The following is a 12,628-nucleotide window of genomic DNA, read 5'->3' as shown; positions in this document are numbered from 1 at the left end:
CTTTGAGGGAAGATACTGCTGTGTCTAATGCTCAGCATAGTGCTGACACAGAGATGTTGAACAAACTTACCAGGGGCCTAGTTGTGGCAAGCCCAGTGGATGATGCTGATTTCTGCTAGGACCCACTCTTTCTTCCCATTCCCATGGGAACTCATTATCATGATATCTGATGGGGCCAAATTTATCCCATTTGGTGCTAGTCATAAAGGATTTAGTGAAGGGGGGGCGCCTGGGTGGCTCAATCGGTTAAGCGTCTGCCTTCGGCTCACATCATGGCCCAAGGGTCCTGGGATTGAGCCCTGTGTCTGGGCTCCCTGCTCAGTGGGGAGCCTGCTTCTCCCTCTCCCTCTGCTCCTCTTTCTGCTCATGCTCTCTATCTCTCAAATAAATAAAATCTTAAAAAAAAAAAAAAAAAGAATTTAGTGGTGGGAAGCATTTTTTATTTATATGTCATAGAGCAACTCCTTGTGTTTTCTTTTTAAAACTATTTCATTATGGGGGCGCCTGGGTGTCTCAGTCGTTAAGCGTCTGCCTTCAGCTTAGGTCCTGATCCCAGGGTCCTGGGATCGAGCCCCGCATCGGGCTCCCTGCTCCAAGGGAAGCCTGCTTCTCCCTCTCCCACTCCCCCTGCTTGTGTTCCCTCTCTTGCTGTGTCTCTCTCTGTCAAATAAGTAAATAAAATCTTAAAAAAAAACAACAACAACTATTTTATTACGGAATTATAAAAGGCAATAGAAGTCCATGTTTCAAAATAGAGGAAAGCACAAAGAAGAAAATGGTCTCCTGGATAAAATCCCTCATTACATTTCAGCATATTTCTATCCATTTGTACAGGCATCCTGAAGTGTGGGTTTTGTTTTTTTTTTAAAGATTTTATTTATTTATTTGATAGAGAGAGAGGGAGAGCACAAGCAGGTGGAGTGCCAAGCAGAGGGAGAGGGAGAAGCAGGCTCCCTGCTGAGGAAGGAGCCCGACGTGGGGCTCGATCCCAGGACCCTGGGATCATGACCTGAGCCGAAGGCAGCCGCTTAACCGACTGAGCCACCCAGGCGCCCCAGAAGTGTGGGTTTTTATTTGTGTGTGTGTGTGTGTGTGTGTGTTTAGTTGACGAAACTGAGATTATATTGACTATACCAATTTTATAACATTTTTCTTATAAAACTGAGCCATCAGCATTTATTGGGGCATTGAAATTTCCTGAAAAAATTAGCTTTAATGCCTACAAAATCTTCTATTGTACTGATGTATAGTTAATTAGACCCCTGTTCCTAAATGTTTGTCCCTTTCTAGTTTCTCACTATTATGATTAAGGTTGCATTGAAAATTATTATATAACACTTACTGTGCAGGCATATGTCCAGTTGTTTGGGATAAAATCCAAGATGAAATTACTGGATCAAGACACCTTTGGAAAAGGTTATGCCAATTTATCCTCTTCTCATTAGTGAACACACTTGTCTATTTCCTGTAACCTTGCTGAAATCTATTTTCAATGTTGTACAGTTGTTACCACTTGGCATAACTTCTCTTTTCAGGAAAATCTCTGAAGGAAATGGAGAAGCCATTGTCAGCACTCGGAATACAAAATGGTTGCCGGGTCATGTTAATTGGGAAAAAGGTAAATTGCTTTTTCTACCAGAATACCCCAGAATCAAATGACTAAGGTCTTCTATACATATTTCCATTTAGAAGGCCAAATTGGGAACCCGGATTCTACATTAGTGAAATAGCTCTCTCCAAACAGATGTAGTTCCATTTATTTGATGGGCTTGCCAGGTTTGTTATTCCCATGCCCTCCGGCTCCTGTGGGTTATGACTTTTGCTCTGGGAATTATGAACAGTTATGCTACTTCAATAATGTAGCTCTTGTCTTGGTGGTGGATCTCAATCTGGTTAAAATGGTGCCTGAGTCAGACCTTACTCACTTGGAGGGGATTTACAAGAGAAACTTTTGTTAAAATAAGTCTGTAAATTTTTAAAATAAGTCCTCTGCAAATTTCATGAGTCTCTCTCCCTTTAAACACCCTTTCCACTAAAATCTTCCACAAGGGAAAGCCTTCTTTGGCTCAAAAGAAAGGTTCAGCCTAAAGAACCAAGGGAGGAAGGGGGCCTCGGAGGCTCAGTTGGTTAAGTGTCTGCCTTCGGCTTGGGTCATGATCCCAGGATCCTGGGATCGAGCCCCACGTCGGGCTCCCTGCTCGGCAGGAAGTCTGCTTCTCCCTCTTCCACTCCCCCTGCTTGTGTTTCCTCTCTCGCTCTCTCTTTGTCAAATAAATAAATAAAATCTTAAAAAAAAAAAAAAAGAACCGAGGGAGGAAAAGAGCCAGTTGGTGAGGACAGTAGCCCCTGGGGTGATGAGAGAGGGTTATGGCCAGCCCTGCATTGTGACACAGTGAAATTGTTGGTTATAGGAAGTTTCCTTATTTTGAGTGAGGTGGCTTATTCAGAGTGGAGAGAGGGCAAAGATTAGCAACGTGGAGGCAAAGAAGATCTAGTCCAGCCGCAGAACAGCCAGGAGTCTGGCACTCAGGATTTGGCCACAAAGAAGAATGTGAACAATTTTGGGTAGTATAAAAGCAGGAAACTGCTGGCCCTGACTACCTATTGTTTAGACGATAAAGGGGAAATATTCTAAATTTCTGTCTTAAGGTTCAGGGAGAATAGTTCTGGGCAATGGGCAGAACCTAAGGGTTGAGTTTGAAGAAATTATAGAACCCCTAATTTGAGCTGCCCTGGGATGTGTGAAGCCAAGTCTCCGTTCCACCTCGTTTAGGCTGTGTGACCTTAGGTTACTTTACATTAAACCTCAGTTTCATCATCTAGAACACTATTTTCCTCACTGGGTTGTAGTAAGGCTTAAAACAATAGTCCAGATAAAGTAGTTTTAGTGTAGTGGAGAGAATGCTCAACAAAAGTATTCATCATTGTCATCATCTTAACAAATGGGAGAGCTCAGTTGTGGGTGACACTTAGGAATTCATTTAAAAGAATGGTAGAATTCCACCTGTCTCACCATTCTGGACTCCTCGTAGGTGTTCACTGTCATCTGTTCCTCCTGGAGGCTTCAGTCTGGAGTCAGCCCCAGGCTCAGGTTGACTCTGGCACTTAGATTGGCTCCCAAGCTGTCTGGGTCCTTGCAGAATGTTTACTTAGTATCTTCTCTCTAGTCTAGAGTCTTTGTAGGTAGAAAACCTTCATGTGTAACCCTCCAGCTTGCTTTCCAAGAAGCAGCAGAGTTAAGGCTGTTTTTTCTAGGTGAGTGGTTTAGCCCAGTTGTGGTCAGATTTTTTTTTTCTTTCCAGTCAGAAGCTACTGTTCTTGGTGATTATTGACTTCATTTTATTCTTAAACATTTTAGAACAGTCCAGAGGAAGAGGTTGAACTAAAGAAATTGAAAGATTTGGAGAAATCTGTGGAGAAGATAGCTGACCAACTGGAAGAGTTGAATAAAGAGCTTACTGGAATCCAACAGGTCACTCTCTTTGGGGAGATACAAATGTGTGGCTGTGAGGGCAGGCTCTCTAGTCCGATTCCCTGGTCATGTCTTGGCTTTACCCTTTCTATTTCTGTGGGCAAGTTTGCCTTGTCTCAAGTTCCACATCTGTAAAAAGGGAAAAATGATGGTACTTCCTCTTAGGGTTGGTGTGAGGATTAAATGATGCAGTTTGAGGGGCACCTGGGTGGCTCAGTCGGTCGAGCACGTGACTCTTGATCTCGGAGTCGTGAGTTCAAGCCCCACATTGGGCATAGAGCTTACTTAAAAAAAACAAACTAAAAACAAATGATGTAGTTTGAGTCTGACGCATATTAAGTGCTTTATAAGTGTTATTGTCATTGCCATTTTCAAACCCCAGCCAGCATCCGTTTGTGCTCCTAGGAGAGCACCTGCCATGCCAGGGTCATGTATTGTCTGAAATAGAACAGGTAGCTTCTCTCAGGCCCAGCTGTTATAATGTGTTTAGCAAGACAAAGAACATTTTGTTGATGCATAAAAGGTCCAAGTTGAGCTTGATCTTAGCAGGGGGTCATTCCTAGTCAATTCCTTGTATTAGAGAAGGAGTACTAAAACTAAGTAAGAGGGCACCTGCATGGCTCAGTCCATTGAGTGGCTGCCTTCAGCTCGGGTCATGATCCTGGGGTCCTGGGATCGAGGCCCATGTCGGGCTCCTTGCTCAGTGGGGAGCCTTCTTCTCTCTTTCCCTGCCTGCCCCTCCTCCTGCTTGTGCTCTCTCTCTCTCTGCAAATGGATAGATGAAATCTTTAAAAAAACAAAAACAAAAAAATGCTGAGGATTGTGAACTAGCCCCAAACCACATATTTTTTTCCCCCTCAGTTTATAACGTTAATAGATGTAGGTTTCTGTTTTAATTACAAAAGTAATACATGCGAATTGTATAACTTTTAGGCAAACATATGGGCACTAATACCTATAAGGCCCTGACTCAAAAGATAACCAGTACTAAAGACTGGAATATGTTTTTGCATCTTAAAAAAGGTGATACAGTGTTGTGTACACTTTGTAAATTGTTCTTTTATAGGATAATAAAACTGAACATTTTCCTATGTCATTAAAAATGATCATACTTGGGGCACTTGTGTGGCTCAGTCGGTTAAACGTCTGCATCGGGCTCCCTGTTCATTGGGGAGTCTGCTTCTACCTCTGCCCCTTCCCCTGCTCACGCTTGCTCTCTCTCTCAAATAAAAATCTTTTTTTTTTTTTTAAGATTTTATTTATTTATTTGACAGAGAGAGACACAGCGAGAGAGGGAACAGAAACGGGGAGTGGGAGAGGGAGAAGGAGAAGCAGGCCTCCCGTGGAACAGGGAGCCCGATGCTGGGCTCCATCCCAGGACCCTGGGATCACGACCTGAGCGGAAAGCAGACGCCTAACGACTGAGCTACCCAGGCTCCCCAAATAAATAAAATCTTTAAAAAAAAGATCATAATTTTCAAAACTTACATAGTGTTGTAACATATATGAATGTATCATGGTTTATCTAACCAATTTTCTGTTGTTCATTATCTAATGTTATTTTACCGTTATGCATTAATGCTTCTCTGGACATCCTTGGACATAAATCTTTTTTGACCATTTCTGATCATTTTTTTGGGGTAGAATAAATTCTTTGACTTGGAGTTGCTGGCTAATGTTTAAAGCTTTTACTACATGTGGTCAAATCTGCATCTTCGATAAACATCCTCAGAGATCCCAGCTGTCCACCCATTGTCACCAGCTAACTGGTCTCTAGGCCAAGCAATGTGAATAAACAACAAGACAATTTAATAAAAACAATGTAAATGCTGCCATTTGTTAGCGCATGTCTGTGTCAGGAATTATATTAAGAGTCTACTTATGTTCCTCTTTATCCTCAGAGTAACCCTCTGGGGTGTGGGTATCATAATCTCCATTTTAAAAATGAGGACATTAAGGTTCAGATAAGTTAAGTAACTTGCTTAAGATCACAAGCCAGTAAATGGCAGTCAGAATTCAAGCTTGGGCCTATTGGACTCTACACCCTGCGTTCTTGTGTGTGGCTATACTCTGGTGACTGGAGGCTTCGCCAGAGCCAGGCCCCAGGAGGCGTTAGCAGCCCCCGTGGGCCATGTGAGCTAGAGTGGCCTGCAGCCTATTACAGTGCCTGGGGGGGCTCTCTTTTCTCCAAGAGATGAAGCTGTGGGTCTGAGGTCTGGCCCAACCTGTTGGGGGAATGTGGGCTTAGGGTGTGGCTGCTTCATTAGTACCTCAGCCTGGAGTTTTCTGTCAGCCTCAAGGAACCCTTGCAATAATGCATTATTCCTGCACAGGGTTTTCTGGCCAAGGATTTGCAAGCTGAAGCTCTCTGCAAACTCGATAGGAGAGTAAAAGCCACAACTGAGCAATTTATGAAGATCTTGGAAGAGATTGACACACTGGTAAGTAAATATTGAGCTGAGAAGAACTAGTTTCCTTTGACTATGTTTCAGTCATGTTCACTCTTTCAGTAATGCACTCTTATTGTCTGAGCATACTGAGGGCCTGCTACGTGCCAGACAGTGCTCAGTCCTTGGTGGATACACAGAAAGACAAGATAGTTCTGGATTTTTAGGCACTCACATCGCACCAACATAGGGCTTTTGTCATTTTTATTTATGTATGCTAAAAGCATGTAATCCTCACAAAGGTGGGACCCAAATGGACCATGATTTTATGGTTAGAGAAACACAGGGCTTCATGATACTCATGTGACTGATTATCTGATTATTACTGGGCTCATTACCTGTACAGAAGTCAGTCAGACCCAGCTCTTGTGAGACTTGAGAATCATCGACTCCCACGTTCCCTTTTACAGAATGACAGTAATGATATTTCTAGCCGGCTGCCTCATTTTTTTTTTTTTAAAGATTTTATTTATTTATTTTTGAGAGAGAGGGAACACGAGCAGGGGTGGGGGGCAGAGGGAGAAGCAGACTCCCTGCTGAGCAGGGAGCCCCATGCGAGACTCCCATCCTAGGACTCTGGGATCCCGACCTGAGCCAAAGGCAGATGCTTAATGACTGAACCACCCAGGTGCCCTGATGCCTCATTTTTTTTTTTTTTTAAGATTTTATTTATTCATTTGACAGAGAGAGAGACAGTGAGAGAGGGAACACAAGCAGGGGGAGTGGGAGAGGGAGAAGCAGGCTTTCCGCTGAGCAGGGAGCCCAACACGGTGCTCGATTCCAGGACCCTGGGATCATGACCTGAGCCGAAGGCAGACGCTTAACAACTGAGCCACCCAGGCGCCCCTGATGCCTCATTTTTGAGGGTGAATTACTCTGCCTGGGATTCGGGGGGAGTGAGGGTAGTTGTAAAGAAGCACAGTGAGCTCATGGCATGGCCAGGACATAGTATCTGTACATAGGAAATAGAGAAAGGACAAAGTCCATGTTACAGATCAGTTTCCATGGCGCAGACATGTTCTCCCATGAGAACAAAGGGAGCTTTAATAGGGGTGAGAACCATGGGAAGGGCCATGTAGGATACAGATCAAGGATACATTCCTGAACATGCACGTCTCATTCACTTTGGTGTACTATGGGTATTTTGTCATGTTGTTATGTCACTTTTATTGAGATTATTTATGTGTCAACTTATTCTTCCACAGATTCTGCCAGAAAATTTCAAGGACAGTAGACTGAAGAGGAAGGGTTTGGTGAAAAGGGTTCAGGTGAGTTGTGTCGTGAAGCATGACAAAGTTTAATGTGTTGGTGTGTGTGTTTATGTGTGCAGAGTAGGATAGGGTAGAGGTGTGATGTGTGATGTGGACTTTCTTTTGGTTGTTATTTCCTGAGCCCAGAACATAAGAGAAGAGCTCCTTTCATATCCCTGTAATTACATTTGAATGTAAGCTCATTGAGGAGGAAGGTGGCTAGAGAACAGTTATGGCCATGTTACACAATTCCAGGAGGCACTGTTCATGTGAACACTGTTCCCTGAACTTGTGCAGTACAGTGGCGAGGCTTCCTGTTCTCACCACCCTTCTGGGGGCTTGTTGTCAGAAAGCCTGGTCCTACGCTGCCCTCTGCCTCCCTCCCCTTACCTGGGAGCCCAGGTTGGCTCCATCCCTCCACAGCCCGTTTTGAGTTGGTCACCCGCGGGTTCCCCATAATGGCTGAGCAAAGAGCCTTGCATGGGCAGGGAGTGGCTGGCCCCAGATGGTCCCTCACTGCCCTGCATTCCTGTTTTAGGCATTCCTAGTTGAGTGTGACACGGTGGAGCAGAACATCTGCCAGGAGACAGAGCGGCTACAGTCCACGAACTTGGCCCTGGCCGAGTGAGGTGAGGCGGCGATAGGCGGGGCTGCCCTGAAGAACAGCGCCCCCAGCTCTGCCCTCTCTGGGACTGAAGTGACCTGATTTCTCCAGGGCTATAGGGGACAATTGGCCACTTGCCAGTTTTCCTGCACTCCCCCTGTTCTCAGTGAACAAGTGTTGTCTGCAGTCCGCAGTGGAGCTCCTGTCTGTTTTCTCTTTCCGTCTCCGTGCGGCTGTGCCGTCCAGCAGCCCACCCTGTCTGGAGGGGGCCTCCCCTGCCCATCTTCCCAGCTCTTTCGACCTTGGGGTGCTTTCCTCGGGCTGGCGAGACCTCTCATTAATGTTGGAGTAATTCTGGGTTTATAGGCCACCCCTGTCTTCAGATTCATGAGGCCTTTTTGCCCTTGTGATTCCGTAGCCTGTCGATGTAACCCAGAATCACCAGGAAGTTACAGCTAGTCAGGAATGTTGGGAGTGGCTCAGAACAGATGTTTGGCACACAGGGTAGTCCAAGTATCCCTCGTTGTAACCGAATTCTGGAACAGGTGGCTGGGTGATTGGTTTACAGACCCTGACCTCGTCTCCCAGTGACCCTGCCCAGCCACAGGCCATGAGATCTCAGAGGCCCATTCCTGGGGTGGGGCTCGTATTGATGCGTGGACTTCCTTGTCCTTAAGTAAATCTTTAGAAGGTTAGAACCTAGTGATGACTGAATCTCTGCTTGAAACCAGGTCACAAGTACGGCTTGGGGGGACAGAGAGAGGAACCACAGGGAGGCAGGTGGTGAAGGCAACCGTAAACTTCCAAGGTGTTCCTCAAAGGCATTTCTGCTCATTGTACCCTTCTGAGGTCAGTGTTTCCTTCAAGGCTGTTCCTATTTGTTTTGTGGCCCCCTCCACTGTTATTTTTTTTAAAAAGCAGTTTATGTACACGTCCGCAAGCAAAAGAATGTTTGAACTTTTTTTGATGAAATATGAGAAGCAAAAGCCTTCTGTGGTTCTAGCTGTAATTTGTGTTGAATAAAGTCAAGAGTGGCCCTGTATGCTAGAACTCATAACCGGGTCAACTGCTATCACCCCATTTTTTCACACAGTGCCCAGGAGACAGGCATCCAATAGGCCACTCTGAGGCCGACCTTATTTGGCAGAGAGGGAGTCACTGAAGCCCCAGGAACTTAGGCCTGTGCGGGTGTGACCTAGGACAGGGGTGGACACGTGGATGAGGCTCAGCCTAGCCCGGCCCACTTCCCACTTGAATCAGCAGTTCAGTATTTATATGATCGTTTTTGTATGGTAGCTGTGTGGTGTTGGGCCAAAACACGTAATGAGAAGTCCCTGTGTGCCGGGTACTGTTCTGAGTTCTTCAGGTATATTAGTCATTTAATCCTCAGACATTCTAGGAGGCAGACAGATACTGTCCCCATGTTAGAGGTGAGGAAGCAGAGAGCTCAGGTAATTTCTCAAGGTCCTAAGTGGCAAAGCCAGGATACAAAGCTAGGTGGTTTGATTCAGAGCCCACGCTCTTCACTTACTGCCTCCCCCCACAGCATGGGCTCGCTCGCTCTCATCTGTCTCCCTCCCCCTTGTTGGTCTCCACTTCCCGTCTGGCCTTCTGCAGAGCAGTTTCTCTACAGAACAGGTGGGGTGGTCATAAAGTGCAGGTCTTAGCATGTCAGTCCCCTGTGCATAAAGGCCAGAGTCCTTTCCTTCAGTGCTCTCCCTTTCATCCCCGGCCACTGGCCTGTTTGCTGTGTGCTGTTCCGCACGCTGGGATTCCAGATGCTCTGTGCCTTCTGCCTTCGGGTCTCTGCATATGCTGTTCGTCTGTTTGGACAGCTCTTCACCATCTCTCCCCCACCCCTTTCCTAGGTAGTAACTCCTGTTCATCCCTTGAACTTAACTCAAATGTCTCTTCATGGAGAAACCTTATCTACTGTCAGAGAACATATCAAACCCCCCAGGTGATATCCTTTCACAATTTGCCATAACTTTTCTTTATGATAAATAGCATGATAAACCATGAGTTATTGGTGGGATTATTTGATTAATATTTACCTCTAACCCTAGACTCTAAATTTCTTGGGTTAAGGGGCTTCTTTGTCTTGTAACAGCATATTTCAAGCACATTGTCTATTTATAATAGGTGCTCAATAAATATTTGGAAAGGGGCGCCTGGGTGGCTCAGTCCGTTGAGCGTCTGCCTTCGGCTCAGGTCATGATCCCAGGGTCCTGGGATCGAGCCCCGCATCGGGCTCCCTGCTCGGTGGAGAGCCTGCTTCTCCCTCTCCCACTCCTCCTGCTTGTGTTCCCTCTCTCGCTGTGTCTCTCTCTGTCAAATAAATAAAATCTTTAAAATAAATAAATAAATATTTGGAGAATGAATGAATGTCAATCGCACACATCTACAGTGAAATTCCCACAGCTGCACTCCGTCAGCACTGGAATTTACAGCACCAACAACCATTGTTTGATTTGAGGGTGGAGAAGAGAGGCCCTATAGCACGGGCAACTGGGCATGTGTGCACAACGCCCCCACCCCCCACATCTGCACATCCACAGGGTGTCCCTGCCTATGAACGGGGAAAGAACACTCCTCGCTGCCCACTTTCCTGAGACATGGCCAGTCCTACTATAAGGGGAGCCGATGGGGCTCTGTGATCCTGTAAACATCCTTCAGCCTCACAGGGCTAGAAGAATTCTCCCACACATTGTTTAGTCAACGATTTCTACTTACCCTTTAAGACTCAGCATTAAGGTTATCTTCTCTGAGATGCCCTTGTTCCTTTGGTAGTCAGGACTCTTTTTTTTTTTTTTTAAGATTTTATTTATTTATTTGAGAGAGAATGAGAGAGAGCTAGCACATGAGAGGGGGGAGGGTCAGAGGGAGAAGCAGACTCCCTGCCGAGCAGGGAGCCCGATGCAGGACTCGATCCAGGGACTCCAGGATCATGACCTGAGCTGAAGGCAGTCGCTTAACCAACTGAGCCACCCAGGCGCCCGTCAGGACTCTTTTAACTGAAATCACCAGAAACCGAATTCCAAAGAGATTGTTGAAATAGAAAATTTATTGGGGTGCCTGGGTGGCTCAGTTGGTGAAGCATCCAACTCTTGGTTTTGGCTCAGGTCATGATCTCAGGGTCGTGAGATTGAGCCCCGCGTGAGACTCCGTCTGCTTGAGTCTGCTTGAGATTCTCTCTCCCTCTGCCCCTCCCCCCACTTGCACACTCTCTCTAAAATAAATAAATCTTTTTTTAAAAAAAGGAAAGAAAGAAAAAATTTATTGGCAGGATGTCAAGTTATCCCATGTAGCCTTGGGATGTTCGAGGGCAGCTGGGCTTCAGGAATTCAAACACAGCCTTGAATCGCTCTCTGCATCTCTTTCTTTGTATGCCGGCATCATTCTCTCAATCCTGCTTCTTCCACAAAGTAGGAAACATGGCTGTCAGCCCCCACTTCACACATCTTGCAGCTCACTACCAGAGAGGAACTGCCTGTTTCCTTATTTGCTATTCAAAAAATCCTGGGGGAGAATTTTTTGGCCAATCAGTAATGGCCAGGGCAGCAGGGTCATGTGCTATAGATAGGGCCTTTAGGGGCCCACAGTTATGCTTCCAGAGACAGGGCCAAGTTTCCACATCTGTAATGTGGGGAATTAAGTATTTCTTCCAGTGGTGCCTGGCGCCTGGCACATTGTTCAGCTGTAATCTTTGGGATTCCTCATCATGGGTGGAAGCCTGGGAGGGGAGTGTCACCGACAGGAAGCTTGGCTGGAGCTGTGCCACCTGTGTGTAAGAGGGGCTTCTCACTTAGGACAGAGGCTTAGAGATCACCAATATTCACTCTCCTCCTATAAGTGAACTAATTTTCAGCTTAGCACATGGCCAACCAGATAACCATTTTCCCAGTCTCCTTGTGCTAGCGTGGCCAAGAGACTACATTTTAGGCAATGGGATGTAAACAGAGTATGTACATCTTACGGGAAGCATCTTCAGAGGCAGTCGAGTGCCCTTCTTTACCTCTCTGTGGACTGGAATGTAGATATGATGGCTGGAGTTAGAGCAGCTGTCTTGTACATTGAAGGGGAAACTGATGAGGACAGCAGGGTGACAATATATAAAGAGCATGAAGTTAGCATGCTGCATAGGTCTCTGTGTGGGAGAAATAACTGTTTCAGCCACTGTTATTTTGGCATTTGGGTTTCTCACCGCCAAACTTAATACTGCATCATTCCCATGCAGGAGAGGAATAAAAGTTTCTGTTACCAGTAGCAGTAAGTAGCAGGGCCCATAGATGACCTTCCACCTGCAGATCTATCAGCAACAGTTCCTGCCCACATCCACGGTTCAGTTGTCTGGGGAATGCTGGTTCCTGCCTTCCCCGCCCCATCTTTCTTCCCAGTGTGTTTTCCCACGGTACATTTCCTGCTCTGTCTGCCCATCCTGAAGCGGGAATCTGAGTCCATGTGGCTCTGCTTCTGCTGGCCAGGCCCCTCTCCACACTCTTTTCCTCTGCTACCATTATCAAGTGGCTCCTTCTATTTGCTTTGGCCAAAAGAGGGTTATTTGACATGGACCATAGGCTAGGGCCTCTATGGTGGGGTTTCTGGATACTGTGTGTTTCTGTGGGCCATTGTATAGGCACATGTGTGCTGTGTGTGCCTGGGGTTGTGGCCAATGCCAGCATTAACAGTCAGAATGGATGGTGACCAAAAGAACAGAGCAGGGTCTGGACGTCATCCTGCTGTGGGTGGCCAAGGTGCAGGGGGACACTCAAAGGCTTGGGGCAGCTGTTTTTAACTGTTACAGACCTAGGTCAGTATTTTAACAAGTAGTTCAGATACACTGTGTACACTACCT

The 12,628-nt window shown here is 46.1% G+C and overlaps 1 protein-coding gene across 7 annotated transcripts in view; it reads left to right on the top strand.

Annotated features, from left to right (window-relative positions):
- BAG1 (BAG cochaperone 1) overlaps window positions 1–12,628 on the top strand; it is a 39,153-nt gene that overhangs the window by 2,516 nt on the left and 24,009 nt on the right. For 6 of the 7 annotated variants that reach the window (XR_013443729.1, XR_013443727.1, XR_013443728.1 and 3 more), the window contains exons 3-7: window positions 1,536–1,618; window positions 3,359–3,472; window positions 5,806–5,913; window positions 7,125–7,187; window positions 7,708–7,798. Coding sequence is in view for 4 of the 7 variants with exons in the window: in XM_078061380.1 (XP_077917506.1) it covers window positions 1,536–1,618; window positions 3,359–3,472; window positions 5,806–5,913; window positions 7,125–7,187; window positions 7,708–7,797 (458 nt within the window). In the remaining 3 variants the exon portion in view is untranslated. Of the gene's footprint in view, window positions 1–1,535; window positions 1,619–3,358; window positions 3,473–5,805; window positions 5,914–7,124; window positions 7,188–7,707; window positions 10,140–12,628 lie in introns of those variants that run through there. The other variant, XM_078061381.1, reaches the window with a different exon arrangement.

This window comes from Halichoerus grypus, chromosome 14 (genome assembly GCF_964656455.1).
Source record: "Halichoerus grypus chromosome 14, mHalGry1.hap1.1, whole genome shotgun sequence".
NCBI classification, from domain to species: domain Eukaryota; kingdom Metazoa; phylum Chordata; class Mammalia; order Carnivora; family Phocidae; genus Halichoerus; species Halichoerus grypus.
This window is presented reverse-complemented; position numbering and strand designations above follow the sequence as displayed.